Source organism: Bufo gargarizans, chromosome 3 (genome assembly GCF_014858855.1).
Source record: "Bufo gargarizans isolate SCDJY-AF-19 chromosome 3, ASM1485885v1, whole genome shotgun sequence".
Taxonomy (NCBI): domain Eukaryota; kingdom Metazoa; phylum Chordata; class Amphibia; order Anura; family Bufonidae; genus Bufo; species Bufo gargarizans.
Genome location: NC_058082.1, coordinates 506,855,727 through 506,869,529, shown reverse-complemented (window position 1 = coordinate 506,869,529; position 13,803 = coordinate 506,855,727). Strand labels below are relative to the sequence as shown.

The 13,803-nt window shown below is 44.2% G+C and overlaps 1 protein-coding gene across 1 annotated transcript in view; it reads left to right on the top strand.

Moving 5' to 3' along the window:
• LIMK1 (LIM domain kinase 1) overlaps positions 1 to 13,803 on the top strand; it is a 103,669-nt gene that overhangs the window by 31,346 nt on the left and 58,520 nt on the right. The window contains 1 exon segment of the mRNA XM_044283927.1: positions 6,415 to 6,511. Within this exon segment, the coding sequence (XP_044139862.1) occupies positions 6,415 to 6,511 (97 nt within the window).

Here is a 13,803-nt window from a genome sequence, read left to right as displayed (position 1 = left end):
TCACTAAAACACACTTCAGGAGAGATGACCGGTCCTTTTTATATAGATGCTGTGCAATAGCAGACCCAACACACAATTTGGTGGGCAAAACAAAGCTATTACTTTGAAAATTGTGTAGCCAATGTGGGTGGGCGCTATTTCATCTGCTAGGAGCTGCCGCAGCATGCAGACCCATTGTAAAAGCACAAAGTGATCAATGATAATTGCTAGCACTATTATGTATTGTTAATTACAATTGATCAAACATAAAAATGTTAAATAATGATTTTACCTATATTATGGTAGATTGTGGCCACAAGTTTAAAAAATGTTGTCATCACTCACATACTGTAGGTCGCTGGCTCCAATAGGGTTGACAATCTGCAGTTCATAGGGAATACACACTCGCACCAATTTTAGAATTTTTTTTGAGTATAAAACAAAACCACCGTACCAGAGAAAACTTGTGTACACACAGGGAGGACAGAAACCAAGAGGAAAAGAAGATCCGAAATAAATCTGTTTACACCCACAAATGTAATGGAAAATATGACTTTTAAGAGCACACAAAAGAGAGATACGCACATGCCAAAAGTCCAAATATTCAATACACTGTGCAAAATGCTAATATAATCAACTGAGTACATTGTATACCTTAAAGGGGTATTCCATTTGTTAGAAGTTATCCCCTATCCACAGAATAGGGCTAACTATTAGATTGGTGGGGGTCCTACCGCTGGGACCCCAACTGATCATGAAAATGGGGGCCCTGTACCTCCTGCAGCCCTCCTAAAATGTACGAAGCGGTCGGTCGGGCATGTGTGCGGCTGCTCCATTCATCTTCTGTACTCTGCTATCTCTGGAATTCCCATGGAAATGAATGTAGCGGCCACGCGCATGCGCAACTGGCTGATGTGTTCATTTCAGGGGACTACAGGGCCCCCACCGATCTGATAGTTATCCCCTTATCCCCTATCCTGTGGGGTTATTAGCTGTATCATAGAATTGTGGCAAATGGGAAATACAATGGCATACAATTAGGACTACAGCATAACATAAACCGGACGGATCCGTTATGCAGGCCATAGACTTCCATTATGACAGAATCCCTCTAAAGATTTCTTTATGGTCCGTGGTAACGGAATCCATAACACAATTCAGTAAATACCACAACAAGAACCCGCACACAAACTTCAAAATATGAAATTCGCTCATCCCCAGTAGTGATGTAAGCCACCCCAAAGCCAAAAGTGTATTCCAAAATACAATAAAAAAAAATGTAAAAAAAAAACATGGAAAAGGTAGTGAATCCAGCCATGTGGTGTCTCTTTATATACATTGCACATGTGAAAGTAATTGACTAAATAATTAGACACGTAGACCATCTACGGTACCTTATCAATTAGTATAAACCCAAGGGCATATCTATATGGGAAGCAGGGGAAAAACTGCTACGGGGCCTGAACTCAGAAGGGGCCCACCGAAGCGGAGGACTAAAAGATTTTATTGTCAGGGCCCCTTCAACAGTATTATACAATGACATTATATACAGTGATGTGACGTACAGTGTAGGTGTAGGAAACGGACAGAGCGGCTGCCGGGCCTGGTCTGAGAGAACGATCTTGACTAGAAACAGTGGGTCACATTGGAGGTTGCAGGGGATGATGAGGTGGCGAAGAAGTTTCTGGGGGAGAAGGGCCCTTTCAAAAATTTGCTGTGGGGCCCAGTCATTTCCAGTTACGCCTCTGTATAAACCTGTATGACAAATACCAGCGAGGCCCTGGCAGGACCCCCAATGTGGCATCAGCATCCAGAGGCAGAGAGGGATGTAAAGAGAGAAGCACACATAACCACATACTGTAAGCAAAAGCATCAAAAATCAATGTGCGCATGACCATGCCAGTAAGTGTAGGGTGAATATCAAAGTGTCTGAAGTGTAATGCCCCTCAAAGTTAATACAGACGCAAATGTATAAATAACACAAATTAAAGGGGCTTTTCCATCTCGGGCATTGGGGGCGTATCACTAGGATCCCAGAGGTGGAACCCGCACCTTTAGTTAGAACAGAGCCCGCAAAGCGTCAGACGATGCTCTGCACATGCTCAGTCGCCCTCCATTCATTCCTATGGGATCGCCGAAAATAGCTCCCATTCAATTCTATGGGGTTGGCGGAAATAGCTGGCTCGGCTATTTTTGGCGCTCCCATAGGAATGAATGGAGGGCGGCCGAGTATGCACAGTGCGCCCTCCAGTACTTTTCAGGCTCCGTTCTAAGTATAAGGTGAGGGTCCCAGAGGTGGGACCTGCACCTTTCAGACATTGGGGGCATATCCTAGCGATATGCCCCCAATGTAGGAGATGGGAATACCCCTTTAAGTATACTTGACCAATCAGCTTGACCTGTATATTTGATCCTAATAACCCCCCAGCTCGTCTTAATGTGGTGTCAGTGAGATTGTGCCCAAGCGCTAAAGAAAAATGCACAGTAAGACAAGGGGCATGTCAAATAGAAACTGGTCATGGCTGAATTGCCCATGCCGGCAAGTATAAATCGGATATAAAGATGCATGCCAACTGAATGGAGTTTCTCAGATTTGATTTGTATTCTCGTAAGAGAGGGGGAGGACATTCTCATTCTCATAAGAGAGGGGGAGGACAAACAAGCTGATGCTTCTCATGGTCACATTCAGACCCAGGATCTCAGCACAGCAAAGCCACGGTGCTAACTATTGATCCGCCATGTTGCCAAAATGATTTTTCTTAATCACCCCCTTCAAATTGTTTCTCGACAGTTTGATAAATTGTGCCATGTAACCGGAGCTGCCCTTATGTGCTTCATGATGCGAATTTTTGTGTTGTTGACTTGATGGCATTCCCAAAATGTTTGACATGCATAGCGGAAAGGATAGCAATCTAGGTTTGTGGGAGCTTGGTGAGAGGGCAATTTCCTGACGTAGATATGGAGGTTGGGAATCCGACCCTCCGGCTTACATTGCGTAGGCTGTAAATAAACAGCAAGGCCACGAAGTTTAGTAGTTACATGTCTGGAGGGCTTTTTCTTTCCTTGGAGTTCAGTTCTGTCTGATTTTTAGGAAGCCTGTCCATGACAGTCACGCCAGGTGACATGCTTAGGCAGCCACTACAACACTCTGAGTGGCAATTCAAACAGTTTTCTACTTGTAGTAGTGGTCATGGTCAATATTTCTACTCAGTTGGGAGACAAGGTGTAAGGGACAGCTGTGTGTCACCAGAAATGAGTACATTTGTACTCCCACATCATTTTTGGAAGATAAAGGCCATGTTTACACATACAGCATAGGCTCCATCACAGATCCCATCCATTTTCTGTTAAAATATATGTGCAAGTCTTAAAGGAGTATTTTTATTTTTTTTACGTAAAATAGGAAAATGTTAATTTTTTATGATCTATTTAATTACAAATGGTAGGGATCAACTATTGGTCATGTTTAATGTATCCATGAGATAACTGAATAAGAATAAGGGTTCATTCATACGACTGTATGTATTTTGTGGTCTGCAAAACACAGATCCGCAAAAAATACGGATAATGCCTGTGTGGCCCCCGTGTTGCATGTTTGTTTTTTGGACCCATTGTAACAATGCCTATTCTTGTCCGCAAAAAGGAGAAGAATAGGAGATGTTCTATCTTTTTTGTGGGACTGCGGAACGGACATACGAATCGTGACTGTGTTCAGTGATGATTGATGACGTATCCGCAGGATACCTAAAGAGTGAGAAACCCCTTTAAACCTATAGATGAACAGTATAACCTGAATGACTAAACTAATTACAGCACTTACAGAGATATATATCTTAGCCACAGTGGCCTAATTTATCACTGCATCAAAACATCCCCTGGCATTAAAACATAACTTATAATTCATCTAAAAATGCCCCAAACAGCCTAAAATAGCAATAAATAGTTATTATAGATCAGTAGGCAACTAGTAATGCATTTAAATTGGATTACGCAGAATAATTGCTCATCATTTGGCTATATATATATTCAAATTATTGCACCCTAAGAATGCAACCATCCCGATGTGTTTCCCCTATTTAATAGAAGGTTCGAGGGACTTTTTTCAGCACACGAAATGGCCATCCAGTGGCCCTAGTACAACTTTGATAAATGCTTTGACGATAATGACACAAATGTAAATGTAAGAGTCGGTATCCCAGCATTTATCAAAGTCTTTCTACCAGTGAATATTTTATTGAATAGGGGAAACACATTGAGCCGGTTGTGCAATAGTTTGAATAGGGAAAGCCATTGAGTAGTAATGGGGCACCGTTTACTGAGCGATTACTCTCCTTGATAGGCAGGGGCAAATGGTAGAGAGTAGAGAATGAAAAACGGTGGATTGATCTGCATGAACCATAATACAGAGAAAGAAAAGAAAGGATGTGCATCTCAACACTGAACTGGATGGGTCATCGTATGAGTAATTATGGCTTATAATCCAATTTAATGTATTATGTGATATTAGCTCCTCAGGACATGTTTGAACCTATTGCGCCTATGGACTTATGATACCATTATGATACTAATCATTTAATTTTATTTTGGCTATTTTGGCCCTTTTTAAATGAACGATATGTTTTGATGCAGTGATAAATTGGACAGTACCCAGAATTCTTGACATATCCTTGCTTTAGGAGAGGCCTTTTCGACTTTCCTATAGTTGTCATTCTTTATTAATGTAACTTTTTCCAACATATTGATAGGTAACTTCTAGTCAAAATTCTGGAACACTTCAATACTCAAAATGGGTACTCACAACATCCCAAAATGGGTTCTTCATCTCCAGTGGGACCTACACCTATTAGACAATGTGGACATATCCTAGCGTATCCCCATTCTATGTGATGGCACAACCCCTTTAATGAATGAAGTACAATATTTTTCTGATGATAAGACACACCCCAGGTTTAGACAACATAAAATTATTATTTAACCTTCCCTGGTGGTTTAGGCTACTTTCACACTTGCGTTCGGGGCTCTGCTTGTGAGTTCCGTTTGAAGGCTCTCACAAGCGGCCCCGAACGGATCCGTCCAGCCCTAATGCATTCTGAGTGGATCAGTCTGGCAGCGTTTGTCCTCCGCTCCGCTCAGCAGGCGGAAGTTCGGGTGTCCGCCTGGCCGTGCGGAGGCAAACGGATCCGTCCAGACTTACAATGTAAGTCAATGGGGACGGATTCGTTTGAAGTTGACACAGTATGGCTCAATTTTCAAACGGATCCGTCCCCTATTGACTTTCAATGTAAAGTCAAAACGGATCCGTTTGCACTATCATGAAAAAAAAAATATATATATTTTTTTTTTTTTGTTCATGGTAATGCAAACGGATCCGTTCTGAACGGATCTAAGCGTTTGCATTATAGGTGCGGATCCGTCTGTGCAGATACCAGACGGATCCGCTCCGAAAGCAAGTGTGAAAGTAGCCTTAATGAAGTGGAAAGTCCTTTCACCAGGGATTAAACAACATGCACATATGTATACACAAATGCAAACACCATGTAGCGACCGCTTGGTCCCTGGGTCACAGGTCAGGGGTGATTGAAATCCTTCAAGAAAGTATAAAGTAATAAAACATTTCACGGATGAATAGTATATAATTAATATAAATAAAATAACATTTTAATTATGCTTGTAAAAGTAAGTAGAAAAAGTAGAAAAATGCAGAAAAAAAGAATAAAAAGCTGCCCAATGGACACCCCTAGGCCTAGAATATGAGGAAAAACCCTCAGGGGAGAATTGCATTAACCATGTAACAGTCCATTAACCACCCTCTCCCCCCTTTCCAGGCTGGCTTAGTTCACAAACAGCTGACGGGGAGGGCTGCTTTAACCACTCATATCTCCCAATTGGGCTATAGATATGGCCAGTCTAAGCTTTAAAACAAGATCAGAATCATACCATTCTCTCCACTACTTATAGCTGTTAGAAATCGGGTCGGGAGGGAGCCTGGTTTCACTTTCATCTGCAATCGTTTCTGACTTCATTGCTAATAGCTATATTAACTGATTTGATTCTGATCTTGTTTTAAAGCTTAGGCTGTCCGCTTTCAAAGAAGACCAGAACCATATCTTTAGCTGCCTCCCATCCAGAGAAGCGGACACTCAATAGCAACATTTTTTTTTGCCTCTTACAGTCCGAAAAATGGCAATTCATGCACCATGTCGATCTCAAAATGTATGGTAACTGAGTTATTTCAGACAAGGATGGAGTTTGCTGATTTTAAAAAAAAAGTATAATGAAATTTATAATGATTTAGATTTAGCTGATTCTTTATACTTTTAGACCGGTGGTTGAGATCATTTCAGTGCATACATTTTATACAAATATGTCACAAATAAAGAATGCATAAAACTACTGAAAATGTATTCCTATTTACACGCTTTTCTCCGTTTTCAGGGAGTGATCTGCCAGTGTGTGCCAGTTGTGGACAAAGTATCTATGATGGACGTTATCTGCAGGCCTTGGACTCGGATTGGCATAGTGACTGTTTCAGGTATTTTCCCTTTTCCACAATGACTTGTGTAACTAGAACATTCGAGCCCTTTAAAAAAGTTTAATTTAAAGGGAACCTGTCACCGGGATTTTGGGTATAGAGCTGAGAATATAGGTTGCTAGATGGCCACTAGCACATCCACAATACCCAGTCCCCATAGCTCTGTGTGCTATTATTGTGTAAAAAAAACGATTTGATACGCATGCAAATTAACCTGAGATGAGTGTTGTCCCTGAGATGAGTCACGAACAGGACTCATCTCAGGTTAATTTGCATATGTATCAAATATTTTTATTTTTTTACACAATAAAAGCACACAGAGCTATGGGGACTGGGTATTGTGGATGTGCTAGTGGCCATCTAGCAACCCATGTCCTCAACTCTATACCCAAAATCCAGGTGACAGGTTCCCTTTGAAGTAGTAAAATGTAATAAAAAATTTCTATTTAAACTACCATTTTTTTTGCACTTTAAGAAATACCTTCCCATAAGACTCACTTAGGTTTTAGAGGAGGAAAATAAGAAAAATATGTTTTTCGTCAGACCTCAGATCAGACCCGCAATGTTAATTAGATCTAAGGTCAGAGCCCCAAATGTTAATCTGACCCAATCAGTCCTCAGATCAAACCCCAAATGTTTATTAGAACCCAGCTCAGACCCCCAATCAGACCTCAGATCAGACCCCCAGTGTTAATTAGACCCCAGGTCAGACCTCCAAGCAGACCTCAGATCAGACAAAATAAATAAATCAACTCAATTCTCCATGCTCTGGACACTGCTGTCGCCAAACCAGAGATTCAGCGCTCCTCCTACTGCGCTGTGCTGTGACCTGGCGTCACACAGGATGAGGTCACAGAGAACGCCTACATCCTCACACTGTGTGCATGACACAATGCAGCGTTGGCAGAAGAAGGCCAGATAGCGGTTAATGCAAAGCCAACACAAGGAGCACTGTATTCAACGTTTCTGGTCCTACTGTACTAATGAGAGCTTTCGTAATGGAAGGGCTCATCAGTATTTGCCCTATAAGGCATTGACATTTCCCCCCTTTTTTGGGGGGAAAAAGTGCATCTTATAGGGCGAAAAATACAGTGTGTGTGTGTGTGTATATATATATATATATATATATACACTCACCTAAAGAATTATTAGGAACACCTGTTCTATTTCTCATTAATGCGATTATCTAGTCAACCAATCACATGGCAGTTGCTTCAATGCATGTAGGGTTGTGGTCCTGGTCAAGACAATCTCCTGAACTCCAATGGGAAAGAAAGGTGATTTAAGCAATTTTGAGCGTGGCATGGTTGTTGGTGCCAGACGGGCCGGTATGAGTATTTCACAATCTGCTCAGTTACTGGGATTTTCACGCACAACCATTTCTAGGGTTTACAAAGAATAGTGTGAAAAGGGAAAAACCTCCAGTATGCGGCAGTCCTGTGGGCGAAAATGCCTTGTTGATACTAGAAGTCTGAAGAGAATGGGCCGACTGATTCAAGCTGATAGAAGAGCAACGTTGACTGAAATAACCACTCGTTACAACCGGGGTATGCAGCAAAGCATTTGTGAAGCCACAACACGCACAACCTTGAGGCGGATGGGCTACAACAGCAGAAGACCCCACCGGGTACCACTCATCTCCACTACAAAATGGGAAAAAGAGGCTACAATTTGCACGAGCTCACCAAAATTGGACTGTTGAAGACTGGAAAAATGTTTCTTGAACATGACAATGAGTTCACTGTACTAAAATGGCCCCCACAGTCACCAGATCTCAACCCAATAGAGCATCTTTGGGATGTGGTGGAACGGGAGCTTCGTGCCCTGGATGTGCATCCCTCAAATCTCCATCAACTGCAAGATGCTATCCTATCAATATGGGCAAACATTTCTAAAGAATGCTATCAGCACCCTGTTGAATCAATGCCACGTAGAATTAAGGCAGTTCTGAAGGCAAAAGGGATCCAACACCGTATTAGTATCGTGTTCCTAATAATTCTTTAGGTGTGTGTGTGTATATATATATATTATTTTCACCTCGCCACAAATTATTTTTTATGGTTTGGCAGTACATTATTATTACACATTAAAGGTTCCCCCTGGGGTCCTCTTGTACAGACCCCAGCGCGGCTGGACTTGCTGAGGGAGTCATACTTACCTGAACTCTGTTGCTGGGTTCCTGCTCCTTCGCTCCCTCCGGGACCCTGCAGCTCTTAACACCAGACCATATGTTGATGCAGGTTACATGGCCACTGTGGCAAATGACTGGCTGCAGTGGTCACATGCATTATGTCACCCAGTGACATGACACATGGGAGACACGTCACAACTTTAGCCAGCCATTGGCTGCAGCGGCCATGTGACATGCATCAAACTGAATAAAGATACGGGGAGACCTGAGAACTGCAGCGGTCTTGGGGGTAGCAAAGGAGCCAGAACCCAGCAGCAGGGGTCAGGTAAGTATGAATCCCTCCGCACATCTGGCCATGCTGGGGGTTCTGCCCGGGAGGATCCCAGGAGTTAACAACCCCTTTAAATATTCACATTAAACAGTTTGTTCTAAAAAAAAACGAACATACCCCCATATGGCTACAGTATGTCAGTGGAAAAATAAATTAATTAATGGCCCTTGGAATGCAAGGAAGAAAAACTGAAAACGTCATTTCCAAAGTTGGTCTTCTCCTGAAGGGGTTAAACAGTGGGCAGAAACACAGACAGAACATAGCCTAAAACAGATTTGTTCTTACGCTGCCCTTCAGACAGTAATGTAGAATAGAGTCCTCTGCCAGTGTAAGCAGCACTTAGTCTAATGAATGACGCTGCAGCTTTTACAGCCGGTAGCAAAACAGGTAATAAAGAATAACAAGCTCGGAGATGCAGCTAAACAAAAAGTTCTGTATGCAATATTTGTTTCCCATAATTCAGTCATCGCCATATTCCACAACACTTGATAGAAACTAAGTCCCTGTCCCCACTGGGACAGTATGAGCAATTTCATTCATGGGAATCGAAAGGAGAAGTAAGCAGGCTATGTTTTGAAGTATTGGAAGAAACCAGATTACTTGACGTAAACTTTTGGAAACATGAGAGGAACAGGCACCTATTGACCAAAAAAAAACCTCACCAAGAAGGAGTAGTTGGAATCGAATAAAGTTTTCTATATGTGAATGTAATAATGATATATGTAAGTGATTACAACATTATCGTGATATGGTAAGTTTATTGGGGAAACAGTAAAATGGTCCGCCTCTAGCCTGGATACAAGATGAGATACGGTTGGGCATGGAGGATGCAGGGTCTGTATGGTATCCTGCAGCACATTTGCCCACAGATATTGCAGATAGGCCTGTAGATCCTGCACACTCGTAGTTTGCTGAAGCTGGCGTCCCACCTGGTCCCATAAATGATCGATTGGCGATAAATCTGGTGACAGGGCAGGCTGAGGAAGTGTTGTAATCTGGCTGAGATATTCCTGGGAATGGGAAACCCTTGCTGTGTGGGTGGATGAACCTCATCCTGCTGAAAAACTCATGTGGCCGCAGGATGTTCTGCACATACCACTGAGCTGTTAGTGTCCCTCGTATCACTACTTGGGGTCATCGACTGTCGTACGTGATAGCTCTCCAGATCATCACACCAGCAGTTGGGCATTGTGTTGCTCCACAACAAAGGCAGGATTGAGGAGGACTAGTGAACTGCTAGTGGGAGAAAAGAGCATGTTTCTCTCATAAGATTTGTTACAGTTTCTTATCTTCACCTATAATTTATGCAAAGTTTGTTGAAAGGTTAGTGACCATTTAAAGAGGTCTCCTCCGGGACTTAAAGGGGTTGGTCCATCTTGGACAGTGATGTGCCTTCAATATCTGATAGGTGCGGGCCCCAAAGGGAACGGAGCTCAGAATGTGCAGGAGGTCACACCAGGCATGCACAGCCATTTCTATGGGACTGACGAAAATAGCTGAGTGCTGGCTCAGCTATTTCCGTCAGCCCCATAGAAGTGAATGGAGTGGTGGCCGCGCTTGCATGGTGCGCACCTTGCATGGTGCGCTTCCCATTCATTTCAGTGGGACTTATGAATATAGCTGAGCATGCCGCCCCCGGCTTTTTTCAGCACTCCCATAGAAATAAATGGAGGGCGGCCACGCATGAAGTCTAAGGATAGGGGCAGGTCCCAGAGGTGCTAGCGATATGCCTCCAATGTCCATGATGGACCATTTAAGTATTTATGACCTATCGATAGGACAGGTCACCATTATCAGATTAGCCAGGTTCTGACTCCCAGCACTCTCACCAATCAGCTGTTTCCAGAAGCTCAGCTCCAGAAGTAGCCATCTGAACTACACATCTCAGTACACTGTGTAGCGGCCATGCCTGGTTACTAAAGTGGTCCTCCTCTTTATTTAAATGTGAACAGCATTGTAGTAACCAAGTACCGGCATTACACAGTGGACAAAGCAGTGTAGTTCAGGTGCCTGGTTCTGGAAACACAGCTCCTGCTTTTGAACATCACAGGATCATCCCGCCTTTCTGTAAGTGTGATTTATCCCTCCGTATTTGTTTTGTGAGCCCAGGAGTGCAGTACAGTGCTGGCAGGTTGGAGACGCCCTCTGCCTCTGAGTGAAATGCATCTAGCTGTGCAGCTAAAACAGGGAATAATATGGCTGAAAAAAACAATAGGAAGCCCGAACATAACTGTTTCTTCATTTATGATTGTAAAAAGAAGCACAACCATTATGAAAACTCAGCTTTGCATTAAAGGGTTCAGTGCTGAACCCGGACATGTGTCCATTTTTACCCAGGCAGCCCTCCTGACATGCTCCAATGCTCTCCTTTGCCCTGCGCTGAATCGAGCAGGGCAAAGGCATTTTAAAGAGTACCGGCAACAAACCGGGCTCTCCATGGGGCTGCCAGAAAGCCCGGTGACATCACCGGCACTGATGGGCGGGCTTTAGCGCTGCCCTAGCCAGTAAAACGGCTAGGGCAGCGCTAAAGCATGCCCATCAGAGCTGGTGACGTCACCGAACACACTGTGTGTTATTGTAAACAAAAGAGCTCTTGCCCCGCGTGATCTAGCGCAGGGCAAAGGATAGCATCGGAGCATGAACTGCTCCGATGCTAAAGTCAGGGGGGATGCCTGGGTAAAAATGGAGGTATGTCCAGGTTCAGCTTTGAACCCGGACAACCCCTTCAAGTTGCAGAGAACGCCTGATTTTTTTTTTTTTTTATTCGATTGGAAAGTGCCACAGATTATTGTGTTGTATGTGTTGTATTGTGCCTCAGATTAAACCCCCAATGCCTCAGATAAGCCCCCTATGTCAGCCATCAGCTCCCATCCATCAGCCCCCCATGTCAGCCATCATGCCCCCATGTCAGCCATCAGCCCCCCTCACATTTCTCCCCCTCATGGCCTCCATGTCACATATCTCCCCCTCATGGCCTCCATGTCACATTTCTTCCCCTCATGGCCTCCATGTCACATTTCTTCCCCTCATGGCCTCCATGTCACATTTCTCCCCCTCATTGCCTCCATGTCACATTTCTCCCCCTCCATGTCACATTTTACCCCCTCAATGTCACATTTCTCACCCCTCCATGTCACATTTCTCCTCCTCCATGTCAAATCACCTATGTCACATCAGCCCTCACATTTCCCCCACTCCATCCATGTTGCCACATTTCCCCCCCTCCATCCATGTTGTCACATTTCTCCCCCCCTCCATCCATGTTGCCACATTGCTCCCCCCCCCCCCCATCATGTCCATTTCACCCACCCCATACCACATACATTTCTCCCTGCGGGCCGCACAGACAGACTACTCGGAGACATTTGTCCACACAGTTACTCACCACAAACAGCTCCGCCTCCAGTCTCCAGACCTCCGCTGCCCAGTCTACACCAGTTGCTGCTGCCTGCCGCCGCCGCGCCAGTCTGCAGTCACACCCCCTGGACCCTGTGACAGTCTGTGTTGCTGATGCCATGCTGCTGCTGAGCCTGCGTGCCGCTCTGCGAGGAGGTGAGGGCTGGGGCCGCACGGCACACCTGCAGGCTGGGATGGGCGGCCAGGCCCGGCAGGGCAAATCCGCAAGTTATGTATTTAATAAAAAAAAAAAAAGAAGTAAAATGTCCGCCCTGGCGCCCCCTTCTCTGCGCCTGCGCCGCTTGGTCTGCCTTATTATAGAGCTGGCCCTGCTGTTAGGGAGAACTACAGTCACCATCCAGACCACTGCCAGTGAACGCAAAACCTGTTGCTAGCCTTCTGAAATCTCTCTGGGTAGTATGAAACTAAGGCTACCACTAGATATTCACCAGAGGTCGCCACGAGGCAGGATGGACTTGGCTGCTAGGGACGCAGGATATGTCTGCAGAGCTTGATAACAGAATACTGGTGTGGTCACACTAGTAGCAAACCTATCAGAATTATGTGAAAGAGTAGTCAGCAAGCATGGGCAAAAGAACAAACATGATGAATGTAGTACCAGAAGTACCAGAAGAATAGATGTATCCAGAATCAACAGCCGCAAGGATAATGCTAAAAACAAGCCTGAAATAAAAAAACTGAAAAGTCTGTAGTAAGTTGCGCAGTATAGAGCCTGGGGAAGACAGACGCAATACCAGGCAATGATGATAGGGGACAGCTGGCTTTAGGCTAGGGCTACACTGCGACATTTTGTAGCTCGACTGATTGATTTTAACTATTGAACTACAGCTGCAGTCCAATTTAATGTATTCAGTTCAATGCAATCCTGTTGACTGCAGCTGTAGTTCAAAAGCTAAATCAATCAGTCGCTCTACAAAATGTCGCGGTGTAGCCCTAGCCTAAATCCTCAACTAGCTCTAGGATGGACAGAAACTTGATTGGCTCAGTTTTCAGTTACAATGACAGGTCCAACCCTGGGTGCAAGGTGAACTCCTGAAAGATGGCCCCCCCCCCCCCCCACGATGGTTAAGCGGTCGCTTGCGCATTGGGTGATTGGAAGTCCCCTTATCGGGAGTTATCGGGAGCTAGCGTTCCTAGGAACACTCCTTCCCAATAATGTCCTGTCTGATGGAGCCTTAAGAAATGAGCCTCCTGGACAGGGGACCACAATATATTAACTCGCATATAAAAATAGGTTTTCTGAACTAGAACTAAACAACTAGAGAAAACTGGAAAATAACCCAATCACACATACCAGACCACCTTCAAAAAAAAACCTGAGATTTTCCAGTAGCTTCAATCCATCATGACTCTAAAAGAGAATCATTTATCTGAGCACTATATCTGTGGCTGGCTCTGCGGAAGTTAAATACC